This window comes from Manis javanica, chromosome 6 (assembly GCF_040802235.1).
Source record: "Manis javanica isolate MJ-LG chromosome 6, MJ_LKY, whole genome shotgun sequence".
NCBI classification, from domain to species: Eukaryota; Metazoa; Chordata; class Mammalia; order Pholidota; family Manidae; genus Manis; species Manis javanica.
The window spans coordinates 108,224,095-108,238,892 of record NC_133161.1 but is presented as its reverse complement, the minus strand read 5'-3'; the positions used below and the strand labels follow the sequence as shown (position 1 = coordinate 108,238,892).

Sequence of the window (14,798 nt, the reverse complement as noted above, 5' to 3'; positions counted from 1 at the left end):
GTCTGGTTCATGATGTGATGAGTGGGCATTGAGTGCATCCTGGACATTTTGGGTGTTAGGAGGCTCTGGATCTTAAAGTGTCTGAGCACAGCAGAGCAAGTTTCCTCTGACACTGGGAAGCAGTATGTGCTGCTGGTAAGTGCTAGGCAGGGTGGTGTCCAGGTTCCCCACTCAGTCTCCTTGGTATCTGTAGGGAAGGACCCCTAGTTACAACTTTGGGTGTAAGTCCCCAAGTTGCCCTTTGTGATTCCACCCTGCCAGGGAAGCAAGGGTGTTACTGCCAGGCAGGGTGGAGTCCAGACTCTCTTCTGAGTCCCACTAACAATGGGGGTACTCATCACCTGGTGGGAATGAAAGTTCCTTATCTCCTGTGACACCATCAGGTGGTTGGGGATGGGCCACGTGTTTTCTGTGGGGTTGGCTGTAGTACAGCACCCTTTGTCTGATGATGTCATATCCTGGAAGGAGTCTCACTCCTGGTCCTCTGTTGGGAGAGAGCAAGCTGTTATGTTTTTCTAGTCTGCATTGGTTGACATCTCTGGATAGCCAGCCTTCAGCACCTAGTCTGGGATGTGTAGCACCAGGGAGATGTGGACTGTGTATGTGTCTCTTCGGCCCCCCAGGGTCCTGCCCAGTCTGTCTCATCCTGTCCACCATCCAGGGTCTCATGTTTTGTTTGCTTTAAATGTAATGTCTTGTGTAATAACTAAGGACAAGTGATCTTGCTTTCCATAAAGACGCAGTAATAATTTATATTGTAGTCAGTACCTTTGTAATGTATCTGTTTTCCTGCCTGCTGGAGTGCTGCTCAGTGGAGGTCTGGGCACAGACAGAGCAGCCTTCAGACCCAATACTGAGGCTGGCTCAGGGCTCTGACTCCATGGGAGCATCCCTCGCAGTGACCTGATCAGCGACCCACTGCACACTAACCTGTGTTTAGGGTTATCTGGGGAGCTTCACCTTCAGTGTTTAGTCTTTTTTTTTCCTGGTAAGTTGTGATTCTTTAGTCATAAAAACACTTTAAAAATGTACAAAGTGCCTTCATATTGGTATCAAAATTGCAGATAACTTCATGAGGAACCAAGAGTGATTCCTCCTTAAGAGGTCAAGGGTTGGGAGTACAGATCAGGTGATGCAACATTTAGGGTCCTGCAGCAAGGTGGGGTCACTTTGCCTGTTTGCCCGGAGGCTCCACCTTCAGTTCCCCAGCAGTGACAAATTATACTCACTTCCTCCCTCATCATTATGTGAGAGGAGGTTTGCAAGTGGAAGACGTTGAAATCTTTGACATTCTCAGCCAGTAAAGGAGAATTGGTGCTGTGCAGAGCTTTCTGTACATTGTGTTTCTGTCACTCTGCAGCACTGAAATTGTTGCAGGCTCTGGTAACAGCCATGGGGTGTGGCATTGTCTTCTGATTCATCATAAAGCTCTTAATGGGTCTGAAACCAAAAAAGAAGAAGAGAAAATGGAAAATATTTTCACAATGAGTTGCTCTCTTTAAATGGTTGTCAGGCAACACCCACGGGTAATAGTCCCTTAATGACTTTATGGTGCAATCCTTTTCCCTCAGAAACTCTCTCCTGAGAAGCAGCCCAGATGGATTTTGCTGGACATTGTCTCCTTAACGGCCCCTGTACCTAGCCAGCATGACATTGATATGGTTGGGAGTCAGTTTGTTTCTCCATTCTGTGAGGGGGAGGTGGCCTTGGATAAAGGGTGTGCTCCTGACTGAGGAAGGTTCAAACACAGGTGAAGTCCTGTTTTATTTCAGCACAGTTTCCTAAGGGCAAGGTACTGAGCTTTTTAAAAACAAATTTTGCTTTGGCTCTTTTTTTTTTTTTTTGGTATCATTAATGTACAATTTCGTGAGCAACATTGTGATTACTAGATTCCCCCCATTATCAAGTCCCCACCACATACCCCATTACTGTCACTGTCCATCAGCATAGTAAGATGCTACAGAGTCACTACTCGTCTTCTCTGTGCTATACTGCCTTCCCCGTGCCACCCCACTACATTATGTGTGCTAATCGTAATGCCCCTTATTCCCCTTCTCCCTCCCTCCCTTCCCACCCACCCTCCCCAGTCCTTTTCCCTTTAGTAACTCCTAGTCCATTCTTGGAGTCTGTGAGTCTGCTACTGTTTTGTTCCTTCATTTTTTCCTTTGTTCTTATACTCCACAGATGAGTGAAATCATTTGATACTTGTCTTTCTCTGGCTTATTTCACTGAGCATAATACCCTCTAGCTCTATCCATGTCGTTGGAAATGGTAGGGTTTGTTTCTTTCTTAACAGCTGAATAATATTCCATTGTGAGTATGTACCACATCTTCTTTATCCGTTCATCTACTGATGGACACTTAGGTTGCTTCCATTTCTTGGCTATTGTAAATAGTGCTGCAATAAACATAGGGGTGCATATGTCTTTTTCAAACTGGGCTACTGCATTCTTAGGGTAAATTCCCAGGAGTGGAATTCCTGGGTCAAATGGTATTTCTATTTTGAGTCTTTTGAGGAACCTCCATACTGCTTTCCACAATGCTTGAACTAGTTTACATTCCCACCAGCAGTGTAGGAGGGTTCCCCTTTGTCCACACCCTTGCCAGCATTTGTTGTTCCCAGTCTTTTCTATGTTGGCCATCCTAACTGGTGTGAGGTGATATCTCATTGTTGGCTCTTTTTTTTTTTTTTTTAATTTTTTTCCCCTCAAATGTACAGGTTTATGTAGTTTATGTACTCTATTAACATGAATAGTTTCATGTCCATTTTTTTTCTTAATTTTTTAAGCAACTTTGTACCATACAATTCACCCATTTAAATTGCACAATTGAATGTTTTCCAGTTTATTAGAAGGTTGTGCAACTATCAACCTAACCCAGTTTTAGAGCATTTTTATCCCTGCTGAAAAAAATCCCATACCCATTAGCAGTCACATCTCATTCCTGCCCCACCCCCGACGCCCAGCCCTAGGCAGCCACCAGTGGGTTTTCTACCTGTACAAATTTGTCTATTCCAACCATATCCCATAAATGAAGTCATTCTTTTTGTGTGTGGCTCTTTTCACTTAATATTTTCAGCATGTGTTACAGTGTGTATCAATACTTCATTCCTTTTCACTGTCTAATGCCATCATGTTGTGCAGCAAGCCACTCTGTAGACCCCCTTGTCAAGTGATGGACATTTGAGTTGTTTCTACTTTTTGTCTCATGTGAATAATGCCATTGTGGACATTTGTGTACAAGTTTCTGTGTGGGCATATGTGTTCACTTCCCTTGGTTTTGTACCTAGGAGTAGAATTGCTGAATTGTATGTAACTCACTTTTTTGAGGAACTGCCAAACTTTTCCAAAGTGGCTGCAGTGGCCTATATTCTCACCAGAATTCTATGAGGGTTCCAGTTTATCTGTGTCCTCCAAATCTTGTTGTTTTCTTTTGACTGTATCTAGTCTACTGGGCATGAAGTAGTATCTTGTGTTTTGATTTGCATGTCCCTAATGATTAATGATGCTGAGCATCTTTTAAGGTGATTATTGGGCATTTGGTTGTCTTCTTTGGAAAAATGTCTGTTTGTATCCTTTGCCTACCTTTTTGATTGCATGGTTTGTTCTTGTTTGCTACTGAATCATAAGAATTCTTTATACATTCTATGTATAAAGCTCTTAGAAAAATATTTGTGAATATTTTCTCCTGTGTCTTTCCTGAGAGTGTCCTGTGTCCTTTGAAACAGAAGTTTTTATTTTGATGGAATCTACTATACCTTTTTTTTCTTTATTGTCATTTGTACTTTTGGTGTCCTAAGAATTCACTGTGTGACTCAAGGCCATGAAGATTTATTGTATTTTAACTTGGAAGTTATAAAGCCTCTAAAGAGTCATACAGCTTTAGTTCTTATATTTAGGTCTTCATTCCATTTGAGTTAATTTTGTGTATGGTGTGAGGTAGGGGTCAGACTTCATCGTTTCCATATGGAACTCTGGTTATCCCAGCTCCATCTGTTGAAAAGACTCTTCTTTCTCCAGTGAATTTTTTTGGCGTCCTTGTCAAATAGAAATATTCTACTAAACCAAACATCAGAACCCTTGGGCTTTTTGAACAACTCAACACTTTCATGAATGTGTTTGAACAGTTGGGTCTCTCTAGCAAGTGATGTGCTATCCTTAAAGTTGACTCTGCATTTGGAAGGACGGACCCTGAACTTTGTAACCTGAAATTACAAAATCTGTAAACCTAGTGTCTGCTCTGTGGGTCCATCAGTTCATGGCCGAGAACAACTGTTCCTGGTCATCTGTGGATGGAGGCAGGACTTTGAGCCATCAGCTGAAGAGCAAGTTTTCCAAGAAGTCATCTCAAAGGAGATTTAAAAATCACTAGCTGTCCTGGTAACTGTGTTGGCCATACTGAACTATTTGTTGGTTCTGTGACTACAGATAGCTCCATAATGCTTAGAGCATCATGCTGGAAGGGCCCTGCCATGAGAGCAGCTGGAAGGAGGGTTTTGCAGTGCCTCATCTGCCTGCAGGGCACAGCAGTGCAGAATGAAGACGGCAGTTAATGGAGGTGCTGAGCTGTGTTCCAGGAGGAAAATCCATGGGAGTGTTTCACTCTGCCTAGATAGTAATGACATTGGAAGAAAAAAACGAGCATTTCCCTTTGACATGAATAATAAAAAAATCAGCACTGAAAGCCTTTGATGGTCCTGTACCTTGAGTTTATTAGTGGGAAAACCTGGGGTGCAGTTGAAGGTGGGAAACTACTGAAGTAACTTAAAACCCAGAGTGGTTAGGTTGCTTTCTCTAGCTATATCCAGAATATGTTGCTTGGGCATCTTTAATTTTTAAGGAGCAAGTTTTTGTTTGTTGTTTAGTTTATCCTTCAAGTACCTGTTCTGCCTTTTCCCCTTCGTGGACCTGTCTTTTCTGAGCAGCTGGATGCTGTTTCCATCAGTGCCCTGTTCATATTCTGATCATATTTGAGCCAAGAGGAAGGGTTCTTATAAACAGTAAAGAGGATAGTTATTCCATGTTTATTTCTGGGTAATTCTCAGAATATGCTGTCTCAGAGCTTGGATTTCCATCAGGTAGGCTTACAGGTGGGGTGCTTGCTTTCAGGGACATTTGGGAGCAGCCCTATGGTAGATATGGGGCAGAGGGGCCCGTCCCCTCTGGCCAGGGTCCCACCCAGAGGCATGCTCAATTTTTAGATGGGTTGAAGTTGTCCAAGACCCTCTGGGAACAGTCTGAACTCTTTCATGGTCTGGCCACAAGAGCGTCTTTTATGAAGTGGTGGCTTTTGATAGAACTTAGTAGTTCTCTTTGTTAGATTAGACTTAGTAAAATTGCAGCCATTGGGTACAAGGTCTTTCCAGATTAAAGTACACCCCTCCCTTCTCCCCTCCTGGAGTTGGGTCCCTCCCTCTGGGCTCAAGGCCTCCTTCTGGCTCTTCCCTCCTCTCCAGCCTGAGTGTGCAGCCCTGGTGGCCAGGCGGAACAGGGCCTTGGCTCAGCTGTTCCTGACCCTGCGACCTTGGGGAAAGAAGAACACTAGAACTCAGAAAGGCAGTCTGTGCATGGACAAGCTTGTGCCTGTCTTCTGGTGGCTTGCGGGCTTGGTGAAGAGCCTTGCCGTGACAGCTTGCCATGTGAGGGTGGCACCTTTTGGTGACTTCCTCCTGAACATCTGGCCAGTCCTCTCCCTTGTCAGACCTCCTCCGCCTGGCCCTGAGGGCTCACCTCCTCCTACCCAGCAACCAGGGCTCCTCCTCCTCTGGGTCCCTTTGCACTTTCCCCTGTTTCCTCCTAATTATTCTTGGGTTAGAAGGCCTGTGCTCCCCATCTTCATGTCTAAGCCCTTCCCCCTGAGACCAGAAGCTGCCCCCTACCCCGTGGAAGGCACTGGCCCTCCTGTTGTATACTTTGCTTGGCATTTTCTGTGTCCCTCAAACACTCCATGCTTTCTCTGTAATGTTCTTTTAAAATATGTTCTATTTTCTGTTGAAAGATAAATTATTTGAGGGGGAACAAAATATTTTCCAGTTTCTCTGTATTCTCCCGAACATTGTGGGTCCAGCATGTACTAGGTAGTTTCCAGATAGATAAGAAAGTATTGTTTTTGATTTGCAATTAAGCCTAATCTAATCCTTCCTTAGTTGATCCTTGTTGCTTTTACGATGTATAAAATTTACCGTCACATGTTCGTTGTATTAGATTGTGTCCTATCGCTGGAACAAAATTTAAACCTGCTGGTGAAGACCAGAACCACTGCAGCATGCCTGCCTTCTGGGTCCCGCCCTGTGTGTGGAGGCTTGGTCTGGGTGACTCACGGGCCCTGTTGTGCCCTGAGCAGGGCCCTTGTGGCAGAGGCACCTGCAGTCTTTCTCCTCCAGCCAGCCAGCAAGTTTTTCCCAGGAACCTCAGCTACTAAAATGCTTTTTCTGACTTCTCTTCTCTTCATGTGCAGGCAGTGTGAGACACTCAGGATAGGAATGTTCCACTTAAGGACTTGTGCTACTAAACTGAGGCCGCTGACGGCCTCCCAGACTGTGAAGGCACTTTCACACAGCAGAGCAGCAATGAGGACGTTTGGGCAGGTGCACTGCTATGCAGCCCCTGTTGCTGCTGAACCCTTCCTCAGTGGGACTAGCTCCAACTATGTGGAGGAAATGTACTCTGCCTGGCTGGACAACCCCAAAAGTGTGCACAAGGTAAGGCTCACAGAAGTCGTGTCCTCATTTGATGTCACTGCCCGATGTTGCCTGGCATCCAGGTAAGTGTGTGGTCTGAGGAGGCCAGGCACTGGGAGCCACAGACCCAAGCCCTCTGCACCAGCCCAGCTTGGCCAACACTCAGGCCTCACAGGAACTGCCTCTCCGGAGGGTGTTCCCTCTTGCTTGCTGTGCTTCGCTCCCCAAGACAGACGACGTGTCTAACCCACCAGGGTGTGAAGGAGCATGTGCCTGCATCCAGGGACTCACAGGCCTGCTACAGGACGGAGATGCTGAATGGGGAAACGGACAGGAGGGATGGCCCTGCAGGATGCTCCCCGGCCCACTCTCCTATGAAAGCCTTTGGCCGTCACGTGGAATTGCTGTGTGAATGACATCTTAGGACCCTGTTCTCGTGTCTTTCTCCTGATTGGAAAGCAAATTCTATGCAGGCTTCTTCCTGCCCCCTCTGTGCAGCTGGAAGGTGCTCCTCAGACCGTTCCTCACACCTCTGTTTGATTGGGATGAGCCCAGTGGCAGAACTCCTTCACAGCACTTTGTTCAGGAATGCTTGGTTTTCATGTTGGGCAGCTGGCCCACAGCAAGGGTGGGAGGGTAGCACTCTTCTGTTCCAGTCACAGGCTGCAGGGAGATTTGTAGGGGGCTGTGTGTGTGAGGGGCTTAGGTCTGCGCTCAGGAGGTACCCAGTGGAGGCTGGCCATCACCACTGTTGACTTGGCTTCCTCCTTACTTGTGAATCTGGGGTCTTGTCACCAAAAGGTGGTCTGTTTCTTTGGGGTCGCTGAAAATAAGCTGTACATCAGTGCTGCTGACATTTAAGATGGGCACATTTGTGTGGCTGCTGGAGCCACCAGCTCTGTGTCATCAGAAGCCAACTCTTGGCCTGAACCTCATTGCTCAGCAAAGGGGGACATCTAGCTGGGTCCTTCCCTGTTTCCACGGCAGCCTGGAAGCTACATTGCTGACTGGTAAGGTGAGGCCTGGCTCCCTGGGAATGGGTCTGGGGCCTCTTGCGTTGCCTGCAAACACATGGACTGCCAGAAGAGGAGCCCTAAGGGGAGGCCTACCCAGCATGGGCACATGAGGTCCCACAGGCAGCTACTGCGGGCTGTTCCTAGAGGAAGCTCCACCCAGAGGTTCTGGGTCACATGGCCCTTCCTTTTCCCAAACATGACACCTTTGTGACAGCCAAGCATTCTGTTATGTCTGGCCTTAGAGAGACCAGCTTCTGGGTGGCCTCGCTCCATTCCCTGTGAGGTAGCAGGGGCATCTGTGCCCAGGGCCAGCACCTGGCAGGATGTGCAGTAAGCTTTGTGGCACAGAACTCTGAAAGGCAGGCTGGACCTGCCACAGCATCTCCTGCTGGAAGCTTATTGCAGAGGCCCTCTGGAGGTACAATCCTAGGCCAGTGACGCAGAAATGATGCCAATTTTCCATGGGAAGATTTTTCCACTCCTGAAGTTTATTGGGTTATTATCATTATTAGTATTTGTATTAATATCATTACCATTACAGTTTTTAAATTAAGACTTAACTGCTTTGAGCAGTGTTTAGGTTCACAGCAAAATTGAGAGGCAGGCAGAGTCCCCTGCCTTCCTTGCCTTTCCGTGCAGTTGCCCCTGTCTCCCAGAGCCCTAACATTGGTTACTGGGGGGGCTGCACTGCCATGCCATCACCCAGAGCCCAGGCTGCCTCCCAGAGGCTCACTCCCACTGGGGTGTGCTGTGGGCTTGGACGGCTGTAGTCCATACTAGGTGGTTGCTGCCCTGACAGGACTGTGCCCCAACTGTTCTTGAAAAGCATCTTTCCCACATGGTGTCAAAGAAGGTGGCACAGTTGACGGGGAGGCCCTTGGGGCCGTGGGGGTGTCTGTGTGTCCTGGGCTGGCATCTCATGTGGCGTGTACCAACAGGACCCTGCTGGGGAAGAGCCAGGGGAGGATGGGGCTCCAGGCTCAGCAGGCAAGGTGGGCACCCAATGGACGGACTGTGCAGGGGTGTGGGTGTGGCCCTCAGAGAACAACTTTAAGTTTAATGAGAGGACACGTGCAGGTTGGTGCCTTTGGCCCAGGCTCTCTGCACTGCCATCTGGGTAGGGAACATGGCATCTTCCAGAAGGAAAAGGACAAGATGTGTAAACTGTAGGCATGCAACAGGCCCCCTCCTCCCTATCCCAGCAAAGTGAAATCAGTCACCTCTCTAAGCTGATTCAGGCCTAAACCCAAGGTTGCTTATTCTCTAAGGGGCACCATCAGGTTTTCGGAGGCATCAGTGACCCAAGAAAGAATTTAGAACATTTCACTTTGTTTAGAATGCTTCATTTGCACTCTGGTTTTGGAACAGATACTTTAGGTTGAGATAGTAAATTAGATTTAAGATTCCCATTGATCATGTGTTGGGTCTCCCATTTGCATGGCTTGCGGTGTGGGGCTCCTTGTCCCAAGGGTGATCCTGTCTCCCTTCTTGTGCATAGCATGTGGGCAGCTACAGGACAGCCTTCCATATGCGTGCTCTCCTGCCTGCTGCACTCTGCTTTCCTACTGGTAGGTTAAAAATGTTAGCGTATCTCCAAACGTGGAGTAGAGAGGAGTATAAATGAACCATGAGGAGACCCACCCTCGCTACAGCAGTTCTCTACAGTTTGTGGGGCCTTAAAAACCTCTCCCTCTGCCCACTTTTCTGGTTGTTGGTGTATTTTTTGGTGGGGCCCACTGGAATATTTTAAAACAGATCCCAGACCTGAGTCATTTCTTCCATAAATGCATTGGTGTGGCCCTAACAAGGGAATGTTTTCTTAACCGCGTGCTGGGTGGCACCTGACGCAAGAGCCCCAACTTTGTCCTATCTCTTCGGGCTCAGCCCCACCATCCTTCAAATCCTTCAAGCCTGGGGAGCCCAGCTGCCCCTTGCCTGCACGTGAAGCCCAGGTTGCCGCTTTCTGTGAGAGCCTGGCCAGTGGAGAGGCTGGCACCCTGTGCCAGTGCTGCGTGGCCTGTGCCTGCCATTCTGCAGCTTGGAAGTTGCTGTGACTGCCTGCAAAAGTGGCTGTGGTTTGCCCAGTGCTGTGCTGGCTTTGGGGGAAGCCTGAATCTGGGGCCCATGGTGCACTTGGTGGGATTTCAGGGGTCACAGCTGTTGAACAACCTTTGGGAACTGCCGACATCAGGAATCTCAGCCACAGTGGCTTTTTGTATTAGGTCAGGTAATGAGCTGAGAGTCCCCTTGCTCCAGTGTCTTACTCTAACAGAGAGGGAGAATTGCCCCCTGTGTACCAGAATGTGCCACAGTGCCTTCTCTCTGGGCAGTGGTGTGGGCTCTGCCAGTCCTGTTGGAGGGCTGGATACGTGACTATCAGGAGGCCTGGTGCAGGGCCCTGAGCTCACAGGCTGGGGGTACCAGCTGAACAGCCATCCGCAGAGAGGGCCCGGTCAGTTCTGAGGGAGCGCCAGCTATACTGAGCTTTGAAAGGTAAGGAAGGGGCTGGATGAGGGACAGGCTGTCTGCTCAGGAGGAGGGGCTGGGACAGGGTTGGGGAACCCTGCTCTAGCACTTCTGGGCTCAGGGGTTTCATGCCAGGAACCAAAGGCAGCCAGCGAAGATCAGAAATCTGAGCTGCAACCTAAGTGGAAAGAAAGGTTCCAAGACCAAGCAGGACATTTGTTTATTTTGTGAAGTGGATGGGAGAGTGGACCCCTCAGCAGTCAGAGGGCATTTGGAGGGTGTCAGACCAGCTGCACTGGGGGCCTAGTGGGTGGGGTGTTGTGTGTGGGAGTGAGGTGTCTTGATGAGTACCCTTCAGCGAGTAAGCAAAACTTTAAGCAGAAACAATTTTTTAGTGCTGCCAGTGATCAAAGGACTGAGGACAGATGAAAATAACCTACTCCCCCAGGGAACACAGGTGGCTGTCCTCAACTCCTGGCTGGCACTTTGGAACGGCTGCCCCATCCACCTTCCCACTCCTCCCTGCATCAGACTGGCCAGGCCACCAGGTCTGAAGGTCTTCAGGCTCTGGGCTGCTGTCTGGGATGGGTTGTGAGCTTGGCCTTCTCTAAGATCGGGACTTACAGGCCCATCTCCAAATCCTCAGCAGCAGCTTGGTAAGGCTGCACAGGCTTCCTCATGGCCATGTGGGTCTGGGTGGAGGAACACTGCAGGGCAGTGCAAACTCTCAGAAGCTGCTGAGAAGGCCATCACATGAGTCCAGGGGCCTGCTTCCCAGGAGCGTTCTGTAGCAGACCACCCCCAACCCAGCCACTAAGAACACCACCAGTGGAGGCTTTCTCGAGATTCCTGGCTCTGTAACTGAGGCTCCCTGCAGACTGCCTTCATCCCTAGCATGTGGTGCCAGCTGTTTGCCAGGCCCTGCCATCTGCCCGGGGGCTGGAGTGACCCCTCATAGGTCCTCAGACTCTCCAAGGGGAGAGGTAAGACCATGGCCTTGGAGGCCTGGCCAGAGCTCACACCACCACTGCTGCCCATGGCCTTGGCGGTCAGACCCATGGGCCCTAGCCCTGATGGGTATTTGCACAAGCGTGGGAGGATTGGCCACTGGGCAGTCCCCAGGGCCCTACTGTAGTGGTCTGACGGCCCCCTAGTTTCAGGGGAGCCATGTAATACCCTTGTGCCATTGCAGACTCTCTGGTGTGGTGGGGCTGAGGCAGTGGAGGCTGGAGACGCTCCCTCATCTGTGCTCAGCTGCTCTCTGTAGACAGCACAGCACTGTTCAGTTGGCATCGGTGCCTTAGGGACACCCTGGTATGGCCCCAGCTTCAGCCCTCCCACTACAAGACAGTCCCTGCCCCTGCTGGTGCCCACCTCCCCAGACTGCCCTCCACTGCAAAGCTCTGCAGGTGGGGGGGTCAGGTACTCGTCCTTGTGGCGCCTTCTCTTGGAGCCTGCTTAGCTCTAAAGCCGACTCTTTCATGAAGTTCTTTAGGGATGGGCAGTTGACAGCAGCCCCTCACCGTGACCTCAGACCCCCAGGCATCCTATTAGGACTTTAGGGCAGTCACAGTCACACAGAGTTCTTAGGAAAGGCTTGGGGCCCAGGTGTGGGCACAGATTGGGCACCTCAGGCTCTTGGGGAGACCATCCAGAGCAGCCTTTTGTGCGCACCAGGGCTATTGAGTGTCACACTATAGCTGGGCTAGTATGTCCAGAAGCTGGTTACTCCAGATGCAGTATGTAATTCACCAGCACACTTTCTCAGCCCAAGAGTCCCTATGCCAGGGCCCTGGGGAGACGTGCCTCTTAGAGCAGCACCTGTCAGTGAGTCACTGGTGCCTGTCCTTGGCCCCAGGAACTGCTGCCTGTCCGTCTGTTTGAGTTGGCCTGCTCCAGCCACACCTTTGTTTCAGGATGGCCATGCCTCATTTTCCTCTGTTGCCTGTTGCCCTGAATTTCATGTTGGTGCCAGTTAACAAGCATTGTTAAAACAGAACCTTACAGCCTGGTTGTCTCTGGTGTACTGGGGTTGGACACCCAAGCTGAGGTCAGTTTATCTGTGGAATGGCCTTTTAGTCTGGGGTTTGATGCATTCGAGAGGCAGCTAGAGGCTCCCCCATCCACCCTGGGTGGCTTTCGATCTGGGTCCTTGGCAGGCACCTGGCAGGGGTCGTGGTGATCCTCAGGTGACGTGCCCAGGGTACAGAGCATGTGTGTTGGTGGGCAAGTGGGGCTTGTTCCAGAGCTAAGCTGGAGCCACAGGTGATGGGGTGGCACCTAAAGGGAACTTTGGGCAGGGGGAAATGGTCTGGTCAGCCCCCCATAGTCATGGCATCTGCCAGCCAGAATGGGTTTCAGTAACCCAGGCTGAACTGGCTTCCTTGTGACGTCGCAGGGAAGGTGCTTGCAGCCCCTAGGAGTTTCCTGTGGGGGCAGTGCGGGTTCCTAGGATCTGCTGGGCACACAGCTGGGGCGGTGGCTTGTGAAACAGCTTCATCTACTATGATGCTTTCAGTTATCTAAAATCAAAGCCAGAGTTCTGGTTTCACTTCAGCCCAACATTAGGTTTATTTACAGTTGAAATCTATTCATGTTTTGGGTAAGTAGTGTCACGAACAAGCTGATGGACAAACCCCCTTGGAGAGGGTGGCAGGCGCATGCCTCCCCCCAGGGCACTGTCCTCCTGCTCTGAGCATCCAACCCAGTTCTGGCCCACCTTTCTAGTCTCTTGCCAGCTATCTGCCCCCTCCTTGGGGCTACATGCCTGTCCTGGGTTCCTCAGCCCAGCTGCCCAGGCAGCGCAGGCCTCTTTGCCCCTTGAACACCATCTCCCCTTCCCTGGCATTGCCACCTAGATACATGTCCTCTAACTGGCCTCACTGCTGAGGGGCTCACGCTATTCGGCACACCATGCACAGCCACCTCGTCTGTGGTTGTGGCATTGGACATTGAGGGACAGCCTCACTGCCATGAAACATATCCAGTGCACCCTCTACCCTTGGGGAGATGCTCGTGGTCCTGCCAAAAGAGCTGGCCTGGGGCAGGGCCATCCCTTGCCCACCCTTCTGCTGAGACGCAACCCTTCAGGCCTCCAACGCCTCCCTCCTCATCTCAGAGGCAGCTGTGCAAGCAGGTAGATGAGCAGTTGGGGACTGTCTGCCATGACCCTGGCATGTTTGTGGCAGCTGCAGGTGGCTAGCCACAGAGGGGGTGAGCACCGTGCAGCATGGTGGGGTTGGGCTGCCCGCCTCGCTCACCCCAGCTGGTGCAGGAGGCCACGCCCAGGCCCCAGGTGGCAACCCTTACAGGAGCCAGTGTGGCAGGGCCGCCTCATGGGTAAGGAGCCCTCCCTTCTGGAGAGCTGTCCTCAGCCGGGCAGAGGAGGCATGCTGTTAGGAGGCCATGCTGACCGTCAAGTCCGGCCCCGCTAGCCATTCCTGTGGGCTCTTTGTCACTTGAAGTACTTGTCAAGATAGAAGTCACCACCTCTTCCCACATCAAGCTATAGGCTTGGGGCATCCAGACAAGAACCAAGGATCGTCAGGACTGAGTTGGGCTCAGGAGAAAACCCCAGTGCAGGGGGCATACACTGGTAGTGGAGTTTTCTCACTCATCAAAGAACTGAGGACTGCTTGCCTCAGGTGGCATGAGGGCCATGCTCAAGTGAGAGCAGTGGGCCAAGCCCTCTTCGTTTGGGAGAGGTTCCCTGTGACCACCAGGCGCTTCAGCCTCTGGGGATGCTCCTTGGTTCTGGCAGCAGGGGGCACACAGCAGAGCCGACAGCCGAGGTGTGTAGAGGCTGCATCCCTCAGACAGGCCCCTCTCCAGACAGTGACTAAGCCAGGCATAAATAGGACGTGGGCTGACAGGTGGATTGGCTGGGGACTGATGCAGGGTCGGGATGCTGGGAGGACAGCCCCCTGAAGAGGCAGAAGCACATCTCACAGGTCACCTTCAGGCCAGTGACTCCAGAAGCTTGCTTTTTATATCTTTTTTTGAGGTCCGGCCTACGTTGCATTGTTTTAAGTTGCAACACAGTGGGCTTTGCCAGGTGTATGTGGTCATACCTCTGCCTCTCCACAACTGTCCCTCTGGTTGTGGTGGGAGGAGCTTGCTGCAGGTGGGTGGGCTCTTGGGCAGAGGACTGCAGAGGTTCAGGAAAGACACTTTATCAGTGGCTTTCAGCGCACCCAGTGCAAGCATGAACCAGTTCTTCCTGGCTGCCTCCAGCTGTGCAGGACTGCAGCTGAGCATGGGCCTCCTCCAGTTGGAAATCACCTGCAGTTTTGTCCCAAGCACAAAAGAAGGTGAGAAAGATGAGGCTGTATGGTGGTGATGGCCCCTTGCAGGGCCTGGGCTGGAAGGGCCTGCAGCCTTTGCACAGGCATCCCTATCACTTCATCACTGCTTTGGGTAGGGTAAGGCAGGGTGAATGTGCTGTTTGTGTCAAGGCTGCCCTACTCTTGGTTACTCATCTGATGGGTACCCTGCCTGCGTGTAAGCATGTATGTACCCTTGTATGCTGGGCCCTCAGTTACTGGAGACCTGCAGAAGCCTAAGAGAGTCCTAGGCCAGAGCTGTGCCCAGAATGCAGGGAGCTCCCTCAGACCCGCTGGAAAAGCTCTACAAGTCAG

General features: G+C 50.7%; 1 protein-coding gene across 8 annotated transcripts in view; it reads left to right on the top strand.

Moving 5' to 3' along the window:
* The window catches only part of OGDH (oxoglutarate dehydrogenase), an 83,179-nt gene that overhangs the window by 17,293 nt on the left and 51,088 nt on the right, over positions 1-14,798 (top strand). For all 8 annotated transcript variants that reach the window (XM_073239198.1, XM_073239196.1, XM_073239201.1 and 5 more), the window contains exon 2: positions 6,457-6,700. In XM_073239198.1, the coding sequence (XP_073095299.1) occupies positions 6,482-6,700 (219 nt within the window). In that variant the 5' untranslated portion in view covers positions 6,457-6,481. The remainder of the gene's footprint in view (positions 1-6,456; positions 6,701-14,798) is intronic.